This window comes from Acanthopagrus latus, chromosome 21, assembly GCF_904848185.1.
Source record: "Acanthopagrus latus isolate v.2019 chromosome 21, fAcaLat1.1, whole genome shotgun sequence".
Classification (NCBI taxonomy): Eukaryota; Metazoa; Chordata; class Actinopteri; order Spariformes; family Sparidae; genus Acanthopagrus; species Acanthopagrus latus.
In genome coordinates this window covers 13,703,683-13,728,634 of record NC_051059.1, presented here as the reverse complement: position 1 = coordinate 13,728,634, position 24,952 = coordinate 13,703,683, and the positions used below count along the sequence as shown (strand labels likewise).

The 24,952-nt window shown below is 43.4% G+C and overlaps 3 protein-coding genes across 24 annotated transcripts in view; all 3 read right to left on the bottom strand.

Moving 5' to 3' along the window:
- Positions 1–5,223: 5,223 nt before the first annotated feature.
- Positions 5,224–19,998, bottom strand: LOC119011757 (neurturin). 5 transcript variants are annotated; one of them, XM_037085096.1, is made up of 6 exons: positions 19,693–19,994; positions 14,500–14,548; positions 14,113–14,332; positions 13,871–14,028; positions 7,817–8,135; positions 5,224–7,340 (listed from the first exon to the last, which is right to left on the bottom strand). In XM_037085096.1, exons 5-6 carry the CDS (start codon positions 8,106–8,108, stop codon positions 6,904–6,906), a joined length of 729 nt encoding a protein of 242 aa, XP_036940991.1. In that variant the 5' UTR covers positions 8,109–8,135; positions 13,871–14,028; positions 14,113–14,332; positions 14,500–14,548; positions 19,693–19,994; the 3' UTR covers positions 5,224–6,903. The 5 variants fall into 5 exon arrangements, with proteins under 5 accessions (XP_036940991.1, XP_036940990.1, XP_036940992.1 ...); XM_037085095.1 differs by lacking the exon at positions 19,693–19,994 and having other exon boundaries at positions 14,500–16,897; XM_037085097.1 differs by lacking the exons at positions 13,871–14,028; positions 14,113–14,332; positions 14,500–14,548 and having other exon boundaries at positions 19,693–19,998.
- On the bottom strand, positions 17,015–18,634 carry larp6b (La ribonucleoprotein 6, translational regulator b). The gene is made up of 3 exons (XM_037085094.1): positions 18,448–18,634; positions 18,178–18,364; positions 17,015–18,038 (listed from the first exon to the last, which is right to left on the bottom strand). The coding sequence occupies exons 1-3, from the start codon at positions 18,462–18,464 to the stop codon at positions 17,076–17,078; spliced, it is 1,167 nt and encodes a 388-aa protein (XP_036940989.1). The 5' UTR covers positions 18,465–18,634; the 3' UTR covers positions 17,015–17,075.
- A 1,471-nt stretch (positions 19,999–21,469) lies between the features above and the next one.
- LOC119010715 (receptor-type tyrosine-protein phosphatase F) overlaps positions 21,470–24,952 on the bottom strand; it is a 165,315-nt gene continuing 161,832 nt past the window's right edge. For all 18 annotated transcript variants that reach the window (XM_037083073.1, XM_037083078.1, XM_037083082.1 and 15 more), the window contains 3 exons: positions 24,706–24,860; positions 23,744–23,879; positions 21,470–23,120 (listed from right to left, as the gene is read on the bottom strand). In XM_037083073.1, the coding sequence (XP_036938968.1) occupies positions 23,052–23,120; positions 23,744–23,879; positions 24,706–24,860 (360 nt within the window). In that variant the 3' untranslated portion in view covers positions 21,470–23,051. The remainder of the gene's footprint in view (positions 23,121–23,743; positions 23,880–24,705; positions 24,861–24,952) is intronic.

Genomic DNA, 24,952 nt, shown 5'->3' with positions numbered 1-24,952 from the left:
TTTCTCATGAGTGTTGCTTTCATTAAACCCACCCACGCACACGCGCATGCACACACACGCACACACACACAGATCCTGCAGTTCTCTTCTGTGGGTGTTGTAAACCTTTTTTCGTTTTAGACCATTTACTTCAGTGGCAAGTAACGGAAATATCTGTTTATAGCAGGAGTGAAGTGGTTCCCCTTTCATTGCTGTTGTAAACATTTTAAGCATATTTGGGGTGCTCCAAGTTTGAAAAAAAAATGTCAGGAAATTGCATAAAGTCACTACGTAAATACGAGGTTCTCAGAGGCGGTCTCCAGATTTGACTCTTTGCTGAAACTCACCACTGTTTGGGGGAAAATCTCCGTATATTGGATTTCAGGGTGATGTGCCTTTGATGTGAGGGGGTGGAGGTCATGTACTTTTCTGTTATTCCTGTAGTTTGCTCAAAAAAAAAAATGAAATTGCTCAAAATACAAACTGTTGAAGTCATTTCTCCCCCACAGCTGTAGTAAATACAGTAAGTCACAGTCAAGCTGAAACATGTGCTCCACTTGGCCGAATAAAACCCAAGGGGAAACAGATTAGGGTTTTTTTTTTTTTTTTACTCACAAATATATAACTGTTACTCCGGACCACGCATCAGCCGACATCATTCCGTGTGACCAGCCTGAGATGGACTCTAAACTCAGGTAACCCACAGCTGATTGCTGTGCTGCCTCCACATGCCTTTAGTCATGGTTCATGGATTAAAACTCCAAGAGGTGGCTCATTGAAACTGTGCAGGAAGTTGTTTAAGTTATGTTGTGTGGCCTTTTCTGGAATTTATGTCTCTGGGGGATATCAAGCACTAAGTCTTCATGCATGTATAACTAAGAGAGAGCTTTCCCCTACTTAATATACTGTCAAGTCATACTCAGGAGATGAAATATGGAAATAATATATTACATTTAAGATAATTTACGTCTAAAGTGAACTCAGAGTACAGCTCAACTGTGCATCTGTGCAGCCATTACCACCCACTTGACTTTCAGTATATACTGTAAGTCACACGGGCTGCAGTCAGAGCTGCTGGCATCTGAAGCACTGACATTTACTTTAAACAAATATTGTTCTTGAGTTACCTCCACATGAAAGGGCTATTTCTAAAACAATAGTGTACATGCTGTATATATGAACGCTATAATGTGAAAACCCGCTGACTCCACTTTGGATTTGTTTAATGTCCTGACTTCAATTTGAAGCCAAACTCCAGCGCACATACTCACACGTTTTGTACATTATCAGGCGGTGATTTTCAGTGTATAGGAGAAGTTGTCACAAAGTGGTGTTGTTAGCTTTTCTGATTAGACCATGGTCACTACGCCCATTTCCTTCTTTTCCTCCCACTTAGTCATATCCAAGAGTGCATTTCAATGTTAACACTAACAGCAGACTGAAATTAATGAAGGCTTTGATTCATTTAGATATCCCAGTGAGCCATGTGAGTGAGTCAGCGTGAACTATACCAGAGCCCCAGATCAGACACATGTGAAAGGAATGCAGCTACAATAATTGATATCAATTAAAGCTGTGCTTTACTTGCTATGACACGTCAAAATGTCTGCCCAAGAAAGGCCATGGCTGCGTTCCAATACCCGTGCTACCATACTGTTTAGTATTGTGAACAATATGGTATGTCCCAACACTTAGGCTGCATTCCAGGCAACTCGGAACTCGAAGATTTCCATCCTCCCACTGTAAAAAAGTGCAGTGCCCATACTTGTAAACAGTGCGACATCACACAACAATGGTAGCACCCATGGGGAGGGTGGTAGGATGCATTTGTAGACTACAGTAGTCAAATGCGGTGAGAGAAAGGAATATTTCTATTCATTTAGAATGAAATTCAGAAAAAAATGTTTAATGGTGTCTGTTCCTTCATGCGTCATTTTGTTTATATTTGCTAGAAGGCTGCACTGCTGCGAGTTGAATTGTGTGTACAGCTGCCAAAGAGACATCATTAAGGTCAAACAGGTTGTTTTTTTACATCATGCACCTGGAGCCAAGTAGAGGCTCGATGGTTTTAACCGGAAAATTCAGACCTCCACCTAGGTTGCAGCGATAGTAACCTGTGTCAGCATGACAAGAAACAACTGCAGTCCAAATTCAGTTGTATTTTGTACTGTGCAAGTACGTGCACGCTTTTCTGGTCATTCTGACCCACAATCCTTTGCTCAGCAGCACTTAACATTTATTAAGCTGTTGAGAGAGCACACTGGCTGCATTCCATATTTTTTCATTTTACTTTAAATTTCACACTACGGACTGCAATGAGTGTCCAAACAAGGGCCTGAACTTCCAGGTGCAATTTTATGACAAAGCAGAATGTCCCAAACATATGCACCTGTACACTGAAAAGGCTGCTGCAGTACATCCTAAAATAAAATGCAAAAGTTTGTGATTTGGTACAAAATATCTGGAACATAGATCTAGAGTTCTTCCTTTGAAAAAAGTCCCAAAGTTATGTCTTTCTGTCAAAATGCAAAATCTATTACTTTCAGCTTAGGGCCATTAGTGGGAAAATGGCATTTTCTACGATATATGTGTCTATTTGACTGTCATCACCAAATTATTAATTTTGTTCTTTTGGTTCTGATTCATAATTTCCATCTGCTGTCTACATCTCTTGCTTGTTTTCAGTGGGCCCAATTAGTCTGGTGTTGATTGCTTATTGACTACCGTTTCCCTGGTTGGAAAACACATCTAGCCAATCAAAACTTTGCGGGTGAGACTAATGATGCGTCCCAGGAATTTCCCAACTTCCGACCTCGAAGTGTTCCAGGTGCACAGCGCCAAACATAAACAAAATACATGGCTCACCATGATAAACTCAAGGTCCTTTGGCAATTGTACACACAAGTGAATCCTCAGCAGTGCAGCTTCCTTGCATATATAAACGAAACAGAAAACAACTCATGAGTATAGTATCCAATACTTAATTCACAAGCTTCATGAAGATAGCGTCGTCTCCAGATACGTCCTACCGATCCTACATGGCTGCCGCCACTGATGTGTGACGTCAGACAGCTGCTTCCTCACAAAGTCGGGTGGGTTCACCGTGTTTACTAGTAGAAACTATGGCTTTGAGTGGCACTCCCTGGACAATCTCTGTTTGGAGCTTGGAATTTTTCTAGTTCTGAGTAGTCTGGAACACGCTAAAATAACACAGATGTCCCTTCAGCCAGAGCCTGAAAGTGGCAATAGAAAAATTAATGCAAAAATAACATCGGCAGAGCGAATACACAAGGTGCTGCTGTTATTAAGGCAGAAATAAACAGAAAATGGCTAACATGGTCTGAATATTAGACTTCTTTTTTACCAAGGAAAACTGTCTCTGAAAACAGGTTTCTGCAATGGCTAATGACATTCTCCAGTTCACAATGAATTAACCTTCATCTTCAAGGAACATTATGTACTTGAAGGGGTAGGAATGGTGTCTGTCTCACCCACACGCTCCTCCTACTGCTTGTTTCTACGCAACGTAACTTTGATGAGCGGGTAGCATCACAGTGTGCAACGCTTTACTGCAGGACATCACATATTTTATAGAACATTTATTTTCTGCCCTTCCCTCTGATGTCTTCCAGCTGCCCTGCCTGAACTCTCTGTGATTTACAGATTTTCCAGAGAGCAACCTGTAAATTCTGCATCCTGTGGCTACAAGCTAGGTCTGTTAGCTAGCTGACTCTGCCTAGAGCCGCGCCAGGGAGTGTTGGTTTTCACACCGCTGTCACATTAGCTTTGGACCACCAGGGCCAAGACATTTTAAAGCTCGTGACCAGAATAGACACCAGAACTGAGTGCACCCGCTTCTACAGTCATGAAGACAGAGGCAAAAAGACCAAAGATGACATTAATGGAGGAAGCTAAGAGGAAAAAAAGAAACGGTGACTGAGCAAGAAACGAGTGAAATTGTCCACTGGCCCAGTTGTTAGCGACAGCTAAACAAAATGCTGCGAGACAGACGTCGAGCTGGACTTGCGGCTGTTGAAAGGTAAGTAACATTAGCTGGTTTGCTTTTTGAGTTTTGTTTGTAGTTAGCACATAACATGACGCAACAGCTGACAAACTGTTAAAGAAACCTGGGGTTCGCATTTATGTCAGCTGTGTGGTGCTCAAAAAACACACCAATTTGCTACAATTTCTACATAATGTTGCTCCCAGGTTCAGTTATCTTGTAGATTATTTCATGATTTTTAATGTACGTAGCAGCCCAGACAGTTCTTAAACTCACGAGGCCTGAAAAAGCCAAAACCTTTCAGCTAAACTTTTTGAAGGTCATCTTTTATTATCCCTCAAAGAATGACATTTCTCTGCGAATCCCATAACAATTACTTTCGCTCAGTTACCTCATCGCTTGTCCTTTGTGTGGCACACGAGCCCGAGCCCATTGGATTCTCTTGAAAACTCAAAGTAAATATTTAAAAAAGCGTGACAAACATAGAGTTTCAGTGATTTCCTAAAACAGCTGGGAACTGATGTTTTTAGCAAAAAATGTCTCAAGTGGGAGGAAATTGTGTGGAAACTATTTTGGGATTGTTACATTTCACCCCGACCATGTGGCTCACTGATGTAGTTTAAATAGTTTTTGGTCAACAGTGGCACTCCAGTGACCATAAGCTACAGGCGACACTTGTTAGTCGGATCAATTAACTGTTGTTTTTTTAATGCTTTTATGGCATTTGTTGACAGCTTTAACAACCATATCCTAATATTGAGGACAAGAAAGAAAGGGCCTCACCTGGTTAAATGGGACCTGAAAATAAATCGAAGGAAACGCTGTCACTGTCACATCCCTGCAGGTCTCTTCTGCCTGTCGGAGGGATCTCATCTGGTCACAAGCCCTGCGATATCAACTCATGTCACGATCTCTGTTCAGTACATGGGCTGCTGAGCTGCTGTATAATAGATGATTCCAGAGAACCTCACGGTGTGACAGCCCCATTGGAAAACATTCACACATTAGCATGACAAATGTGTTGTGCTTTTATCTGCCATATGGTTGATTGAGTGTAATCTGAGAATCAACTATCCCCACAGGGTTCCTCTTCTTATCTTCTTTATTTGTTTCATTATCAACAGCATTTTGCATTATGAGAGTTGATTATTATTAGTTTATTTAAGTCATTTAAATACAGTCTGAGTACAGATGATTTGACACTCAAAGATTTGTAGCTTGGGAGAAATGATGAACATCCATACCTCTGAAATTAAGTTTATTCAGCAGTCAATATAGAATGTTAGATAAAACATTTTTTGGCACAGTTGCTTAATGATAATAAGCTGTCCCGTTTCTGTGTGGTATTCTAAATAAATATGCAAAAAAACATAATTTACTTCCCAAATAAATACAATATATACTACAATAAAAGATGCACCGCATCCACGCCTCACACTGCACCTCCTCAAGAAAGGAAAAAAAAAAAAACAACAAAAACATAATTTATTGTACTTCAGGCAAACAGTTGCAATGGGTTCAAACCAAATAAAGATTGTCGAAGGTGAAAAACATGCTTCATAACTCATTTCAATAGCTTATTTTCTTCTAAAAGTCTAGCAGGCAATACAACAAGGAGGCATTTGATGGGCCAATAAAAGGCTGTGCTGTGGGCTTTGGATCATAGTAAGTTACAGGGTTTTATAGATGGGTGCAAACACATTTCCAGATCCTGACTCTACTTCATAGTTTGTTTTCTGTCAGCGTGGAAAAAAAACAAAGCAAAAAAAAAATCATGACATGACTGATCACTGTAAGCATTCTTCTCTTTTACAACTCAGATCAGCTCAAATCTCTGAGTGTAAACATCACAAATTACATCCAGAGATGATTTTAAAGAGGTGATATCACCTAGAACTTGAGACGTGAGGTGTTTATCAATCAAAGTTAATGAATTCATCGTGTGTTGAATTGACTTGGTGTGCTTTGGCAATTCCTTGAGGAAAATAATTCCAGAGGATTATGTTTAATTGCGATACAGGGGAAAGTATAAGAAAAAAAAAAGACTTAAAACAATGATTTATTTGAGTGCGATGATGAATTATTCTACGGAGAGCAGGTGGGATCAATTTTCGTGTCAATCTAACGTGTTTTGTGACAGGTCCTCACTGTAAATCTACACAACATCGACATACAAAACACAATAATTAGAGGTGGGTATCAAACCTGGAGCTATATAGAAAAGGTTTTTTTTCATTGTCAAAACAAGAACACATGTTCTTTTACCTGTGTAATAACACTGCAATCAGTGAGAGGAATGCATACAAGCAGGGAAACAAAGTCACAAAGTGACACCTGTGGTAACAACAACACACATTTAAGTTAATTAACCCTCTGGACATCATCAGACATTGTTTAAGTAAACATTGGTGGATTACATTTTTTCTTATTTAGTTTGATTTATGGCTTTGAAATGGATTTTTGAGCACTTTTTTAATATATATACGTGAAAGGTGATTTACTGTTAGAATCATGTAAACTACAGGATTTGGACAAGAATTGGATATGAAGTGTAGTAACAGCAATAATCTAGTCCACCATGGCTCATCTACGACTCAAATGGAATACCACAAACAAAATGTTGCTACATTGTTGTTACACCACAGTTTACAGTGTTACTACACAGATAGAAAAGATGATAAAAACTTTTTGGTATGAGCATTCATCTTTCTGTGTCTCTTTACATGGAATCCGCACAAACGCAGCGCCGGCTGTCCATGCGATTCGGCTCCCACTGTATTGATGGGCGGCAGAAAGCCGTCTCATCCTTTCCTCCTTTCCTTGAGTTTATATTCCATAGATTTTTTTTTTCAGCATCCATGTTCAAATGTTCTTGAGAGCTGAGAGCAGCAAGAAGAGAGGATAAGTCTGTTTCATCTGGGTCATACACATCCGCAGTTCTTCGCCGACACGTTTTGTATCGTGTGATAGCGACTCCTGTTGTCCAGGAAGGAAAAGTCCTTCTCGAACGCGGTCGGCCGGCAGCATGGTCCGTTACTGACCTTGTCCTTACGGCCTTTCTGCCTGAAGCCCGACCGCATCATGTGCTCCATGGTGATGTCGTAGTTGTGCCGGTGGGCTGTGCACTTGCCGCTGCAGTAACGCAGCAGCACCGTCTCGTCGCTGTCGTAGCCGAGTCCCAGTTCGCTAACGGTCAGCTCCAGCTCCCTCAAGGAGCAGGGCTTAGGCCGGCGGGCTCTTTTAGTCCTTCGGGCCTGCTTGTCAGCCAGGCGACGGCTCTTCCTCCTCTTCCTGTCAAGCAAGGTGCCGACCACCTGCTGGAGCTCGCCCTCCGTGAAACTCTGGAACATTGTGGAAACTGACAGAAAGGAGACAAAACAACGTTAATGCATTGTTTTGATGACTGTCTGATTTTTGTGTAATTGTGTAATCTGAACAAATAGCGCTCAGATGATGCTTAGAGATATCCTACTGCAACGTGACAGTGAAAGCGAGTCCCATCAGGAAGTTTGTTTTATCTGACATCACATCAGCTACAAACTAGCTCGATAACTATCAGTGATGTCCGTGTCAGAATTCCCTGTAACCCGTGTAAACTGAATGACTTTGTTGAAGCCATGTGGAACCAGAAGAAAGACGATATCTCATCCTCTCCCGGCGGTCACAATGGCTCTGTGGTGAGCCGGTGAACTATGAGGTGCTAATTGAAGGCAGACATCACAGCCTGCTCTATAAACAGCAGCCAAGTGTTCAGTCTCAACTCCAGCTGACCTTTCACACGACACCTTATCTCAGACCAGACGAGGAAGAAGAGACAATAACAGTTTATCTTACACTCTGAGAGGAGAGAGTTCATGTCGTCTGCTGAGCGCGTTCTCCGAAGATGACCCCCCATCTGCTGGGACAACACTGTCGATTCTGCTGCTGCTGAGGATGAGGGCGATGGCAACGACGCCTTGGAAGCTGACTCCGATGATGAAGACTGTCTTGATGAGGCTGAAGATGCGTATGGGTATTTCGTCTTGTTTTTGAGCTGTCCGACAGTGGCCATGTTTCTAACAAGGAGGATGGACAGGGCTGCACCACAGAGCATGAAGGCAAAAGTAGCACCTTTCCATAACTTCATCTTAGAACGTGGAGGAGCATTGAAACTCTGTCAGGAGAGGGTGAAACGGACAAACATCAGGCATGTTGAAACAATCACACTTTCATTAGTGCAAACAATCTCCTCAGTGTGTCACAATAAAGCACAGACAACATGTAGAAATCTGCGGCGTCACATTTATTTGACCCTGCCTTGAATCCGCTTCTCTCAGTGGGGATTTTATTTTACTGTCAGTTTACTTTTCTCTGATTCGGCTGTCAGCTCATTTTCACTTCAAGTGGGCTCTTGATCCACGAGCTCGAACATCACTTGCTGACACCTGAGAATGCAGTGTTTGTTTAACCGCTGCCGCTGCTGCAGGTTGATTTAATTTTGCAACCCTTTGCTCTTTGAAACCTCTTAAAAGTTTGTGTATCTTATCAAAATACTTGACGTGCTTCTTCGCTTAAAAAAAGGAAAAAAAAACAGCTTTTCTTTGCAGGACTAAATGTTCCTTTAACAACTTAAAAAAAAATTAAAGGGGGAAATCCATTTCTTCCTTGACAGGAGGCTCAACCACACCTATTTGCATTTCTATGTATGTTGAAGGCACAGTTAATATGTGGGTTTGTACATCCCTTTATCTTACGCCGCCCCTCCCATTGAAATTCAATTTGGAGAAACAGACCTCATACCTTCTCTTTCCTTATTGCCCTGCTGCAGATATTTGAGAAGTTTTAAAGCGCACATCTTTGTATTTCTCATATCTTGTCACCAGTGAGCAAAACATTCCCCCAGAGCCGGAAATGGTATACTGGCAGTGACTAACAGCAAATCCAGACCGGCCTTACAAAGTGTTTTCCCAGACTTGATCCTGTAGTGTACATATACAGGCTGCTGTAGTGTTTACAATGGGACAAAATGAGACATATCTTTGTCTAGTTTAGCAGACAAACAAAGATCTGGAATGAATGACTTCTGGAAGTTTGCACTTTTACTCCCGCGGATGACATTAAACAGAAAGGTTAGAGAAGAATAGCTAAAAGTAGGAACATTTGGTCTCGCTGGTGGAACTATAGGCAGCGTCAGACTCCTCCATCGCGTCTGAGTGTTTGGTCACCGCAGAGGGAAAAATACAAAGAAGCTGCACACTTGAGTTGCAGTGGGATAAACAGCGTATAAACAGGTATAACCAGTGCTATCAGTCATAGCTTGACTCATCACTCATAATTCCATATGGGTTTGACGTGGTGAGCTGCCTCTGAACAATGAACGGGGGAAAGGTATTTATTTGAAAGTCAAACATTTCAGCTCGCAACCTCATTTGACACAGTCCATGTAAATCAGATGTGGCTCTGCGGTCGCTGCAGAATGTTGCCCGGCTATACGTCTCGCTCTCGGTTTTCGCTGCCGACGCGATAATGTGGAAGCCTCGATGAAAAGTCTCGTTTTGTTTGTCTTGGTTCGACACCAGCTCCTCACACCAGGAATCTTACAGCTCCGGCTCTAAACAAGATGAATTTTTCTAATTTAAAAAGAGCCAGTTTGTTATGATATATGGCGCAGGGTGAGATCATTGTTTTCTTTTGCTATTAATAGGTCAGTTTGGGACAATTACTCAGCCTCTGAGTTAGCAGTTTCACACGGCCGAGATACATCAATGCCAGTGGACGGTCCGCTCTGTGGCTCATCCCGATAAAGCAATTAGCTTGTGAAGAGATGAGTCCTCAGATGTCTCAGACGCTGACACTGGATGAAGCCTGGCCGTCAAGCGCTGAGCTCATGTCCCCGAAGACGCTTTGATTGTCATAATTGCTCCACTCAGAAACACATTAGTCCCATCTGCAGTCGATTGGCGCCAATAAAAGTGCCAAGGAGAATTCTGCAGCTTGTTCAGATGGTCACGGATGATTAATCAGGACAGACATTTAATATCTACCACTGGCCCCCGCTGTCATGGACATAAATATACAGATATTGATAGGGGGAAGAGGCGCCTGTGTTTTTCTTAGGAGAGCAACGGAAAGACATCAATGAGCGGTCCTCTTCCTGGGAGGACAAAGCTGCTGTTTTCCAGCAAACAGAGAGGAGCAACAACGCAGAGGATATAGCGAAACCCCAGAGGACCCCGCAGCAGAAGGAAAAGCCATCCGCAAACTGAGACATAAAAGTGCAGATGAGCTGCGAAGACAACTAAACACACACACACACACACACAGGCGCAGCATGTCTGGCTCTCACAAAGCATCAGCACTGATGTGCCCATGCACGCTCCCAGATAAGGCCGGTGTGAGGCCCAAAACAAACCCAGAAAAATCATCTATTCAGGAGAAGAGACGGAGTTTGCACGCATCAAAGTCGTTAGGATTTGTTTTTCCAGTAACAGTGGGAGTGAACCCACCAGGTATGTATAGACACACCTGATGTTTGCTGTCAGTCATATGTCACCTGAAGAGCTACCAAGTGAGTGAGAACATTCCCCGGGGATCATTAACATGTTGGCGGCAAACCGTGAAAGTGAAGTGCTCAGCCAAGAATTCCTCAGTCTGTCAAAGCCATTCCTGAGACATTATGTATGCGTCGTGCGCCGGAGCCCCTTCCTCAGCCCTCAACCGAGCTCTTGTTGTGACTCAAAGATGGCATTATTTCAAACGACACAATAAAATTGATGTTTTCAAGGAATAATTGGGTCAGTGGCCATGGCGCTGCTAAGCTGGCGGTAATGTAATTACAGTAGCATGGCACTCGTGTCCTCCCCGCCCTCCCCTCTCCCAGAAGGAGACGCTCAACAGAATGCCAAAGCCTATGGAAGATGAACCAGAGATCTGTCGAGATGGGGATAAGGGGCGTCTGTGGTTAACACTTTTGAATGAAGCCAGTAGACAGGGGGTGCCTTCTTTGTCAGCTTGCTTGGATCTTGCCCAGTGTGACGTGATTACAGCGAGGGGACGATCACAGAAAAGGAATGAATGAAGAGATTCTTTGTGCTTGAAAAAAAAAAAAGAAAAAAAAGCACGATACCAACTTTCTATGTCTCACTACTGTAGAATTTTGTTCCTATACATTCCCTAAATACAGCCCGGTCTGTCTCGCTCACTTACTCACTCTCCCTGTCTCTCCGTGACTCACGCATACCATAAACACACACGCAGCAATTGCGTGGTTTCACTTTTCCAGAATCATATGACAGAGTCTAACCTTCCATTGTTGTCCACTTCACTTCCAGGGCGCGCTCACACACACACACTCACACACACTCTCCCACAAGCACCATCACATAACCCTCGATAATCCGGCTTACATAATACTGCTGCTTCTTGATATCTAAAACGTCCACAGGTTGAACCTTTGTGTACATGCAGAACCCGAGGCCTCTACCTACAGATCATTATTACCACGCCGTGTGTTCCAGCTCAGCTCCGCCCATGTGACTCTTTGCACCGCTCTGAACACACCCCATAAATACCTGTGCTGAGCAGATAACAGAGGAGCATAACAAACAGCGGCAAAGACACCTACTGTGTTGTTGCAGCGAAAACAAGGTGCTTTAGGGAGTCCTAGTGAGGCATTGTCTTGTCTTTTCCCTCTTAAGTGAGCATCAGGAGGCCTGGGGACAGCTAGAGAGTGCTTGTGGAGGTAATAGGGACATATTCGAAAGATCAGGGCGGGATTAGCGCTAATGCCTGCCGGCTTTATCTGCAGTCACGTGGGTTAACACCTGGCTGCAGTGTTGGTGGCGGAGCCTGGGCCTCGTTGTGTGTGTGCCTGCGTTAATCCATCAGACACCTCTAAACTCAGGGGTTAGGCCAGCATGCAGGGCCAACGGAGAGAGCAGCAGCAGCAGCAGGCGCCTCTTTCTCCTCCTCTTCGTCCTCTAAAACCTGTCATGCTTTCAGTCTGAATAATGAAGAAGAAAAGTGACGGGCTCAGTTAGTTAGATCTGTTGTGTTGGCACCACGGTGGGCCCAAAAGGCTGTAAAATAAAGTGGATGTTCTGAGCCAGGATTGGCTGTTCTAAATCCAGCCTTGGTTCTAATGCAACTGAAAAAGGCTTAGGTTAGACTGTGCTGTAATTTTGCCGGGCAACCGCTTCAGTTGGCTCGCGCTCTGTCACTCAGTAACCATAGGATAATTAAAACAAGCCTGGTCCTTGTTAGCAGGGGAAGCTGCTGTTCATTATTGAAAAGGGAAAAACAGGAGGAAGGAACATCTGCTCGCGACACCAGGAAAATAATCATTTTGACACCCGTTCTTTAAAACACCAAACACCATTTCTGCACCTCTTTTTAATCCACCTGGATGTGGGTGAGTGGTTAAAAAGATTTTATATCAGAAGACCTACTATCACATCCCACGGATTTAAACAGATTAATCCAGTGACCTAACGGGCCTCGCACGAAAATCTCACACCTCAAACCTGTTGCTCTCAGGGAGGCGTTAATGAGGTGCGAGGGGAGGATACACTTTGGACAGACGCACACTTGACACCTGTCCCAATTTGTCTGCCACTTTCTATTATGGGGAGAGTTGAGTCAAGGTATGGCCCTGACATCCGCTCAAACAGCCCTTTTCTCACAGACAAAGAGGTTACACGAGGCTTGGCAGGAAATCGCCGCCCCTCGTCATTTTTATGGCGCGAGCTGGCGGAGAAAGATTGATGCTGTCTCAGGTGCTTTCTAAAAAAGAGTCCGTGAGCTGCTATTCTGGCTGCTAATCTGTCTATGCCAGATCCTCTTTTACCACGGGAGCGTCGCCTCTAAACCCATGTTAAACATGTTGATGTTGCTGTTACAAAAGGTGCCATCTGGCACACGTTGAATACCGCTTCAAAAATGTGCCCCACGCGAGCAAGTACAAGCAAGTGCAAACATCTGAAATATGACATATTAGATCTTTATAAGCCTCTGCTCTCTTCAGGAGACTCAGATATTAATTTTTTTGCGTGCATGATGTGTATTTGAGCAGGAAATCCTGACGAGGTGATGGGGAGCGGTGCATCAGCTCAGCTTCCCCTCTCAGTTTTGCTGCAGTTGGAACCAGCTATGGCAGGTTATGAAAGTTGAAGAGCTCAGTTGACTTCAGGCTTAACCTCTATCCGGCCTCTTGGGGCTCTGATAGACACGGCATAATCTCTACGTATGATATGGGCTTAGCGAGGAGGGATCATCACTTCAGTAAAATGCTCATAGTGAGCACATCAAGTTTGCTTCTCTTAGAGTCTCACAGTTATATTTTTAGAAGAACGTTTCAGCCACGTCCTCTTAATTATTCTTATTATTAACGATTAAAGGTGCAACTCTGCAAAAAAACAAAACAAAACAAAACAAAAAACCAGAGATCCCTAAAAACGACCAACACCAACGAGATTGTTGTCCGGAATTTTTGTTAAAGTTGTGCTCCAGTGTTTAGGAGAGGAGAGCCAGAAAGTATTGAGAGAGCAATTACGCATGATAATGAGGCGAACCACCATGTTGGATAAAAGGCAGGGAAGGAAAACAAACTTCTCTGCGGTGAGGGGTTATTCAAACCCTGCAAGAGTACAACAGTAATTTATTTTCTTGCTGCTTTGCCAACATAACTTGCATGCCCCTTGCAGTCAAAGGTAACCGCTCTGCAAACATTTCGTCAGGCCGCCGTGCACTATTGACATGCGGTTCCAGCAAGGGCCGCTTGTTGATACAGATTATCCAACGTGTGTTTTCTGCCACTCATGCACTTGGTGAGGCATCCCTGTCAGCGGCAACCAAACGCCTTCCCCATAAGCTGCCGGCTTAAACCAACAAAAGAAGATGTGGTGTCCTTACCGTTCGGCCGGCTAATCCAGACTTAGCTGCGTGGCGTCGTCTTCAGCTGACCTCCACAGGCAAGTGCTGGCTGGGTAAGTCCATCATCATCATCACAGGCGAGGAGCGAAGGCAGGACTCCTGCTTGTTCCCCTGAAAATCATCACAGCTCCGTGTGCCTGCAAGTACGGGAAGTGTCCTGACTTGATTCAGGTCCAGGCTGTGTTATTCTTCTGTCATATTTGCACTTCCATAGAACTCACTTATGTTGCAAAGATCGAAATCAGCATTCCTCTGAAAGTAAACGTGCGACGCATGGCACTCAGGTCGCTCCATTCAAAAAAGAGGAGGCTCGTGTGTTTAGAAACGTATCTGACGTGACATCTGGTTCACTTCAGAAAACTTCTGTCATCATGCTTCTCCATACAGAGTGTCTGGTCCCCCGTTTTCTTTCTTTCTTTTTTTTTTTTTTTTTGCACAAACCTGAATATGAAACAGGGAACAGAGCAAAGCAGATGTAATGTCATGTAATAAAAGATCTTACAGTTGCCTTAACTTTTACTCCATCTGTTGGGGAACTCCTTCCCCTTCAGGTCATTTCTATCTCCTCACGAGAGCAGCGTTGGAAAGATAAATGCTCATCTCCTTACCCTCTCTCCAGCAGCAGGTCTTCTCTTCAGCTCTTCGGGGAGGGAATCTCTGTGGGCAGAGAAGATGGGTTAGGGTGAAGAGGGAGAGCGTGGTTACCGTAAGCGGAGCAGAGTGCTTCTCTGATGCCTCTGCCTGCCTCCCCCCCTCAACTGTTGCTCCTCCTCCTCCATAGTTGTGCTTCTGGGCCGAGTCGGATTACTCTGACATGATAATCTCTCTGGCTCTAGCTCCAGGAGCACTAAAGGATGCTTTGGCCTGAGCAAGGGCTTACATTCACCTTCTGCCGCAAGAGAGTCTGCCATCTTAAGTGGGCGACTGGTAATTGGGCAGATCAGTGAAATAAGAGAGGTCTGTGTCTTTCAATCTTTTAGGGGGAATTAAGAAAGTTCAAAATTGGTTTAAACGGTGCTAAGACAACACTAACCCCGGTTAAATGGAATTATCACAGCAGAGGTATTTCATGATGATTCAATCTGCAGTTGGCTGAAGATTAAAAAAAAAAACAAAACCCGAGTGTGTTGTTGTTGAGAATCGCACGTCCCCGTCTCCTGCAGCACAAACCGGTATTTTAGCCCTTGAGCCTTGAAAGGCAAACGAGGAGCAGATGGTTGTGCTTTCGGAAGGTATCAGGCACTCCAGACTGCAATCTAAATAAATACCCCATCCGTGGAGGAAATGCGTCAGGTGTGTGGGGTCAGTCATGTGTAAACACAGGCCACGCAGTTCGGAGACGAGTGAAGCGGTGTGCGAGGCGGGAGACGGGGCAGATAGACTTACAGGTGCTGCGTGTGAGGGGGGCAAAGAAAACAGCTGATTAAATCTACAGGGACAATTTTGATCTTAACAAAATTGCGTCTCCGCAGCCGAGGAGTTTGAAATAAAGCAGACATCCTCGGGTAGAGGAGTAAAAAGTCAACAGGAAACAAATTATTTGCTAACAAATATCTCATACTAACGCCATGAGTCATTCTCATATCCTCGGGCCAAATTATACACAAATCACGCCTCACAAAGTTCCTCCAGTGAGGCGAAGATGTGGCCGAGAGCTAACTTTTGGAGGACTTAAAATTCCTTCACAGCTGACTAAGAGAAGAAGGGGAAAAAACACCAAAGGAATATTTACCCAGGCTTTGTCTCGCACCAAAAATGTGCATTGATGGATATTCTAAGGCTGTTATCTCAGTGACCTAAAGCGTAGATTCCATGTTCAGTCCCAAAGTGAAGCCAACGCAAACTCTCCATGAAGGATATCACTGTGCCGCAGATCAGCAGAGGATTCATGCTTTTTTTTTTTTTTTTTTTTTTTTCTTTCTTCACGCTGTGCATGTTTTTGGTGGCAGAGAGCAGGTGCAAAATTGTCCGCAAAAGAAAAAAAAAACCCCCAAAAACTAAGAAAACACGAGAATTATTTCAGCTAACTTGTTTGGCATAGACCTCAATTACAGGCCACAGGAGCGCTGTGTAAAAACACACCAACACCGAGTTAACAGGGGATATCGTGCTTTTCTACCCTTGAAAAAGGAACTATCAGCACGCAAACATTTCCTGACACTGGGCAGGAACGTTTCGACTCTATACATATTGCTCACAGATGTGTAAAGCTTTTCGCAGACCAGACTCGGCTGCAATAAAAGCCCCAACAGCTGTTAATTGCTAAATCAAGTCAGAGACAATAAGAGTGAAACGCTTGATACGTTTACACTGCGAAATTTCACTCAACAGCTAAGATTACATTAGTCATGACGACTAGTCTGACGTCCAGGATATACAAGAGACAAAAAAACAGCGAAGTGTGTTTCCAATTTAAATCTGATAGAATCACACACACATCAGATTGAAGCTTTTCCACTGGGCGTGGAGGAGTGAAGAAACACATTTTGTTTAGGTTTGGGCAAGATTTTAAGGAAGCCCTCAATCAGTCACACTATAAACACACCATTCCAGTCGAGGTGTCATTAGAAAGGCTGGAAATAAGGCACAAATGTTGCTACCTCCCTCGTCTTGCACAAGTTGCGGTTCGAAGATTGGACAAGGAGCCTTCAGCCAAATGTCATCTCGGCGAGTGGAAAACTACTAAACAGGCACTTTGTGAAGGGAGATGCTGCGAGACAATGAGGGCCTTCCCTGAGCTGTGTCATGTTGAAAGACAACACCTCCTTCCAAGAGAGAAAGTAGCAACAAGGTGAACCCACCCTGGCCAAAGAACAAATATACAATGCAATTTCCCAGTTGTGACCAGAGGAGCTGAGGTCACGGGTGTTTCTAGAAGGGCCGTGTTGACTGAGAGACACTTTGACTACAGTTTGTGTAACAATTTGTACCTCCAGCTAATATTGTTTTAGTCTATTTGCATGCAAAGTACAGTATTTACTTCCTACGCAGCAACGGCTCGATGAATAAGACACAGTCAGTGTTGAAATTAACAGTTGCGAGCGCGGCTAAATGCTGCCCCCATCTGTCCCTGGTTAACAACTACACGGAACCCTTGAATACAGAATCTCTCCGCAACAGATATTGAAGATTAAATGGATTTTATTATGTAATGCGAATATAATGTTATCATCTTGATCAGCTTTTATATTGTTGTGGTGTACTGTTGCTCCATGAATTCACCACTGTTATTCAGCCTGAGTGCTGATACTCTGTGTCTGCTCCGAAAGCCCTCGGTGCCATCAGGGCCGAGGGGCTGGCGCAGCACCCGTTGAATGAAGGGGGGGCGGTTCAGGTGCACCTTGGTGTTCAATGCGCTGGCTGCGAACTTGCGCTTGAGCACCCAGGGGCTCTGAGAGTTCTCCTTATCACAGTCTCCAGAGCACCAGCTCCTCCTACTGTACCTCTGAGTCAAACCAGTGAAGGTCTTGTCGTTGAAGCCGGCGGAGGTCTGCTCAAAGGTTCTCTGCGTGCACTTATCTGGGTACGCCTGGGGCTGAGACGTGCCTGGCGCCTCATCTGAAACTTCGACTGGCGAAGGGGGCTCCTCCTGGAGTGAAACCTCCGGGGTTTCGAGTGGATTTGACCGGGATTTGCCAGTTTGGTCCTCTTTGTTTTCCTCTGATGGGTCGTCGTTGTTGAGCTGCGCTGACTGGAATCCCAAAGGTACGACACACAAGCCTTCACCGTTCGACTTCTCCTCTTCTGTTTTCAAGGCTCTGTAGGCCCTGCGAACCGCATCCAAATGATCAAACTTCAGCACTGCACACAAGTGTTGCCCAAGCTCTCTATGACGCTTGGCGTAGCACTGCAGCTCCTTGGGGAGCTCTTTGCCAGGTTGCAGGATCCGGACTGAGGCAACGTCGCCGTGAGCGCTGACTTTTTGGAGGAGCCTCTCTGCGAGTGAGTAGTGCTCCAGGCCGTCTCCTTTGCTTTCCTCCACAGAAATGTTGTAGACGAGAAGGAGCTTGCTGGTGGGGGAGCACAGCAGCCACCTGGGGAGCGGCTTCACCCGCCTCACTTTGGTGCATTCGTCGTTCACCTCCAGAACCTGTGAGGACTCTGCTGCAGCCAGAGTCACGTACCAGTCGGTGGTCAGGACCTTTATCTGCGACAAACAGTGGGGAAACTCAGCTCTGTTTGCATTTGACTCTATTGTTTTTATTCAAACTGAAGGAATGCAAACACCAGAGAAAGCACATGAAATCTTGCTTTTTTCTTCTTCTTCTTCTTTTTTTTCTTTTTACCTTTTTCAAACAAGTGAGGAGCTTGAGGCTGACGTAGCCCTGCTTGTTCTTCCTCACATGCTTCAGCAGGAAGCCGTCCTCTGCCAGGTGGCTGTCGGTGAACAAATCCTCCAACTGGGCTTTAATCGTCATGCGGAGCAACTCGCCTTCACGCTCCTCTGCATCTCGGGCAGACTGTGCATCATCTCTACAAGAGCACATGACTCAGCATCATGATGCACTGTGATGTAGATTAGTCAGCCATATGCTTTCAATTTTTTTTTTTCTTACCCAATCGGATTACTCATGGCGTCTCCTGGAAGAGCTGAGAGCAGGTCACCGAGCTGTGCTGTTGTTTGGCCTGTTTTTTTTTTTTCCCGGGCCAAAATAAAGACAAGTGCCAAAGGAAAAGAGCAGCAGACTGGATGGAGCTGTCACTACTCAATGAAGACGGAAAAATGCACCTGGATACGGTTCATGCAGCCGCGGTGACGTGTTGGTTCTGCTGCATCCAAAACAACATTTTGTAAAATGCTGCAGGCTAAAATTCCGCAGCACCGCTCATAACAAGGAAAAAAAAACTGTCACGTAAACAAACCATTAGCTGTCATAAACAGAATATTTTCACTGCTAAAGTAAAATAAAAAATTTAAAAAAAACACTCTCTGCACATCAAAGTGTCGGTATTACACACAAATGAGAAACATCATTAGAGGTGTGAGTTCCTAAATGTGAGGTCACATTTATGACATTGTGAGACTCCCAAGCTATGTTATGCTGTTAGAGCAACATCACGTCCTTTAAATCCAGCTTCACATTCTGCTCGCGAGCTTTTAGTCTCGAGCTAATTCAGCCTATTACTGCTACTGCGTGAATCATTCCCACATGCCGAAAGCCACGACTAAACACGATTAACATGAGAACATGTAGGTGCCCCGTTTGCTTCCCTCCATATGTTCAACAATCATTATGTGTAGGATAAATATACAAACCCAAACTGTTTCAGGGTTTTCCACAGACACAGTCACGCCAATGTTTTTTGTTTTTTTCCCAGTGTGGGCTGCTGGTGAGACGTAGACTGAGCAAGTTAGCAAGTGAGCCTCGCTATGAGCACAGCAACCCACATGGAGGAACAGGTGCGACAAAAGGAACCTTAAAAAAATAAATAAATAAATAAAATAAAATAAAATTATATATATATATATATATATATATATATATATATATATATATATATATATATATATATATATATATATATATCTCAAATCTCAAATCTCAAACGCACACAAAATTGGCAAAAAACATCTGTAGTTCTGATATAAAACAAGAAAATATTCAAAAACCCAACAAATCTGCTTCATCGGCGCTGTGTGAGTGTGAAGTGTGTGTCCTTAAACACTCCCTCAGTCACTTAATCTATCTGTATCAACACTACGAAGGTATTTAGCGGTATTTCAGAGGCAACATCCTCCACAGCTGTCGGACTCACAGCTTTCTGCACGCTGGTGCACCACCACATACAGCTGGCCTCACCCGTTTTTCCTGCCTCCTCCCCTCAAAGATCCCGAGTCGGCCTCATCATTTTGAGTCTTCTTTCATTTTTTTTCCATCCACACACTGAGACGCATTTCATTGTGGGATTGCTCGCTAAAAGCAGCGCACGCTTGTTGGACACTGCCTCTTCATTCCATTGTGGGATTTCTTGAGGACACTGAGTGGCGGATACATTTCACACTGAGAAATCAGGCTTTCACATAAAATGGCGGCAATATTCAGTAATTACAGGGGCACTTCAGAGAGATTGTCTGGGTGTGATTTGATCACATTTGATTGACAGTGGTTTCCAACCATAAACTTTTGATTGGTCTAAGGTGACATCATGTTTCTCCAGACTTCCGCCCACTTCAAACCAGTCAGAAGAGCACATTTTCTTTTAGGTGAAAATGCTGAAATGAAATAATTACTGATGATAACTGAGCCATCGCCATGACAACTGAGCACACTCCATCTGTTGTTCAAGACTGGGAGATGCGGGAGAAAGCCCTGGTACTAGTGGATCATTCATATGTTCCCAGGGTGCTGTTTTCCCCAAATCGATATATAGCACATAATGGGAACATGACAGAGTTCTATGTGTCCCAGTTTTACAAACAGTATGTGCTCTTCCAGCGTCTTTTGTTCCCTGGCACTCCTGAAAAAGATGTTAGAATTACCCTGAAGTGATAACCGTAAGTTCTGCTGTGTGTGTGGAGCTGTTTTGAACCAAAGTTTCAATAGGAAAAACTGGATAACTAGATTTAAACTTGAAACACAAACAGAGAGTTAATGTGTACTAACAGAATATTGAACTGGGGAACACCTCGGACCTTAGCACTCTGAGAACATAGGACCCTGGAGAACATGAAACTTGGGTATACAGACCGTGGAAACATAATCCTGGGAACATAGGACTGTAGAAACCCTAACAGTTAGACCCTGTGAACAGAGCATGCTGGGAACATGGGAGTGCTCTTTAAATAGTAAGTGGACTTTGAATTGAGATTGTTTTGTCAAAAATGATGCAATACTTGGCAAATAACTGTGTTCACATAGGATCCCATGGGTTACAATCAAAATCTGAGTCAGAAAATGAGTTTGGTTACCTCTCAAAAACATTTCAGGTGATGGATATTTCCGACACCCTGGCATACACACAAACACACACACTCGTCTGAACCTTCAGTAGCAGTAGTTGGAACAAGCTAGTCAAAAAAATGCCTTGAATGAAGGACACGTGACAATGACTTAAAACACTTCTGGAAAGGGGTGATAACGCAGAAACACATTGCTGATTGTCCAAAAGGCAAATGGGCAAAATTGTACTGTAGGATTTACGGTAGGATCAGATAATAATTCAACTTTCACACATTTTGTGAACTACAGAATAAAAAAAAAAACAACAAAAAAAACATACAAGCCAGAATTTGTACAAAAACCCAATTATTTAACTTTATTAACATCAATGTTTTTTCTTTTTCATCAACAGTTTCTTTTTAAATTCCAGTTCTTTATCAACAAATAGAAAACAGACTGTGTGTACAACAGATCGAACCCCTACAGCACTAAGCATTCACAAGGTAAAAATGAACATTTTTAGTTTTTCGCCAGCGTTTTTTTCAAGTCCCCCCTCCCTCCCACCGCCGCCGCTTCCACCATCGCGTTTTAGGCCTCTCTGGATCCGACGCTCCCCCTCCTGCGGCTCGTATGGGAGAAGATGTGTGCTTGAGTGGTGCCATGGCCCCCCGCTGAGCGAGGAGTCGTCCATTTATGATGGGTGGATTGGGGTGGGGCGGGGGGGTTTGTGCTGTTTTTTTCCTCATTCAGACGGACAACCAGCTGTCAAAGTTACTATGGTAGTACAGTAGATACAATGGTGTTTCCATTAATACACACTCTAGGACAGCAGGCTCTCTGCAGTCTCTAGGGTTGGTAGATCAGCAGAATTAATCCTTTTTAACAATATACCTTTGAAGCTGTGTATATATCTATATGTAATTGTACATATATATAATCAATCATAATTATATATATATATATTTATAGTTCTATTTCTGTATAAAATAATATCAGGTTTCAGTTCAAAGGGCTGAGTCTCTTTCCCTTCTGGTAGGAATGGTTGATTCTGTACAGGTGCCAGCGTTCATGGCTCTGCTCCTCGGCCCGTATGAAACCACCTCCTCTCCCTTCCGTCTTGTGTGGTTCATCTCCAGCAAAACCGACCAGGCTAATGGGCAGTGAGGAGATGGGAGGGACTTGAAGAGCAACAATATTCAGAGATCAGGGAGTTTATTTTTCTGTCAACTACCCTTTGGGTATAAAAGTCTGTTTTCCTCAGGTAAGTTCTCCGCTGTGGAGCATGAAGGCCTCAATGCCATAGGCTTCTGATGAACAATAAAACAAGACGCAAAAAACGTAGAAATCATGTGCTTTCCATTTCTGTACACCTCTGATTTAGTCTCTTGTTAGCTGATTCACTTTTTGTTTTTATAACTAGCTACCATGTTTACAGAAGGACAAACTTTTAGCTAGTGTGTGTGTGTGCTCTGAAATCAATGTTTTTAAAGTTGATTTTTTTTCTGTCGAAAACGGCAAGTGAAAAGGCAATTTTTTTTTTTTTCTGAATGGAGATATTGAACTGTGTAAGACCGACAATGAATAAAACGCATAATATGAATAAAAAGATAACGTGACAAAAGAAATCCGACAGCAGCTCAGAGAACAGTGGTCCTCCTGTATTAGTATCTAGGAACGTGTTAAAAATACATGTCCCTTGTGCTAAAGTACCCTAGAATACAAATAAAAAAAACAAAAAGTACCGAAAATATATAATGAAAATAATGCACGCCCTATGCTGGGCAGTTTAAGACAGAAGAAATGTCTGATGTTAAAATGATTATGTAAAACAACAAATAAACTAAACAATAACATTTGACGTAATGAATCATAATATGACAATAAAATTAACATAAAAACAGAGAGAACGCTCTCTTAGTGCTACCAGTAGCCTTTGACAATCAGGGAGGTTTGGCTTCGACAGAGCAGAGAGGCGAGCTGCCGGTCTGCGCTGTCGCATCTGTACAAGAGTTGTCATATTTGTCAGAGTCATTGTAATGTTCCTGTTATTTTTCTTAAAGCAAAATCTCATGATGTTGGTTAAGTCGGCGTGGATCTCTGTGATTGGTTGAGCCCGTCGGCGGGTTCTCAAAGCGCGTCCCTTTCTTCTCCCCCCCCCACCGGTAGCTGCGGGGGAGGGGTTTGGGTTTGAGGGGGTCAAGTGAGTGGATGGTGGCTGAGATGGGACACTTGGCACACTCCTGAGAGGTTTGACCAGGGAGGCTGCTCGGTGGGAGTGGTTATGTTGCATAGTGGTCAAAGCTCCCCAGGTATTCCAATGCTGCCCTGTAGCACAACTGGTACTGGTCCTGGAGTGAAGGAGAAGCAGAGAGCTCAATGAAACGTCTGGATTATCACTAATCATATCTGTAATTCTGCTGTTCTGGTCTGTTCTGTACACATGACATCTACTGCATCTCTGTTTGTCTGTCTGTCCATGAAGAGGCATCTCTTTGGAGTGTTTTTCCTGTCGTGAGCTGTGTTGAAGTAAGAAAGTGACTCTTGTCTATAACTAAAGCTGTAGTAATTAAAGCTGTTTGCACTGGAGGCACAAATGAAATGACTTCATTAACTTGAAGGCATTTACTTTCTTCTCTCCTTTTTTTTTAACTAAAAATGTTTATGAACTCCATGACTGTCTTCTTTAATATGCCTTCAAGATGCTTTGCCTGCTTGTTGTTTAATCAGTTTTATTTATCTATTTTGTCCTATTTAATCTTGATTTGAAGAACATTTAACACTGGATCTCTGTGATAGCACTGGATAAGTTTGCGGTAATATTTCTAAAGTACCTCTAAAACTTCTAAAGACAAATTTGTCAGGAAGTCAAAGAAGGACACTTTAGATAACATCAAGAAATAAAATATACACCACTGACTTTGGAATACGGTCCTGTCACGGTGGGATACTGAGTATAAATGGTCGTTCTTACCTCTGTCTGCACCATGGCAGGCCGCTGAGTGCGAAGTGTCTTCACTGTCTGGAAGAGGTCGACCACTCCTTCGTACCTCATCCTCTCCAGCACGATGCTGAGGGTGATGAAGACTCCGGTCCTGCCCACCCCAGCACTGAGGAGCACACACAGAAGTCTTTATCACATCTGCTGCTCAAGGCTCATTAACTTTTTATGACTTGAATATTCAAAATGAAGAAATCAAACTCATTGTACTAATTTCAAGTTGCTCTAAATGAGAAAGCCTGAACTATTTTTGTTCTTATAAAGCAGCGTGTGTAAAGTTCAACAGCACCACAACCTACAGCCTCATAATTAATATTAAAATTACACACATACAAAAGAGTTTCAGCAAAACAATAAACATTTATCCTTCATTAGGGTAGGACAAAATATCGATATAGCAAAGTGTAGTCTTGAGTTAAGATTATCGATGCATTGGTGCCAAACATCTATATTTATCATATTCTTCAGGTCAGACAGATATTGTGATGTGTCATTACACTCTGTCTCCCAAACTATTGATTATCGCAAAATCACTGTATTATGATACTATCATTATCGTAGGCAACATATCGTGAATCAGATTGCACCTTGAGTCACTCTGTGATTCCCACCTCTATGTACTAGACTGCATTACTTTTAGCCAGGTGCCAGGGTAATACTTTGAAAAGTTTTTAAATGTGGAAACCTCAATTAGATGTGATTCTCTATACCTGGTGATCTAGAGATGTTAAAGGACCAAAGTGCAGAGGTACACTCCTCTGTCATTATCTCAATTGCTTGTACTTTGTGCATGTGGAATGCAGATTATATGCCATTTGCAAGTGCAGAGACAGTTATGAGAACTCTACTGCTTCAAAATCCAAACGGCACCATTTGCATGCATGCATGAAGCTGAGCAGCAGCAGATTTGTCTTCATTTTATAGCTTCATTTTACCTGCAGTGTACAGTGATTGGTCCGTCCTGTCCAAACTGTTCCTTGGTTTTGTGCACTTGTCCGATGAAATCAATGAAGCCTTCTCCAGTTTTTGGCACTCCTTGCTCAGGCCAGTCGGTGAACTGGAATTGGCGGATTGTTCTGGACTGGCCGTCCTGAGTGGCAGCAGAATAAGGACTTTAAGTACATTTAAGTGACACAGTGCATTCATTAGAAGAACGTGTACGAGTAGGTGGTGTAGCTTGTT

Bases quoted from the DNA above. Each gene is read 5' to 3' on its own strand.
- LOC119011757 (XM_037085097.1), bottom strand. From the start codon at position 8,108: ATGAAGTTATGGAAAGGTGCTACTTTTGCCTTCATGCTCTGTGGTGCA. The intron at 7,341-7,816 runs GTAAGATAAACT...CCTTTCTGTCAG, and splicing joins GAACTCTCTCCTCTCAGAGT to TTTCCACAATGTTCCAGAGT.
- larp6b (XM_037085094.1), bottom strand. The intron at 18,039-18,177 runs GTAAAAAGAAAA...TGTTTGTCGCAG, and splicing joins TCCTCACTTGTTTGAAAAAG to ATAAAGGTCCTGACCACCGA.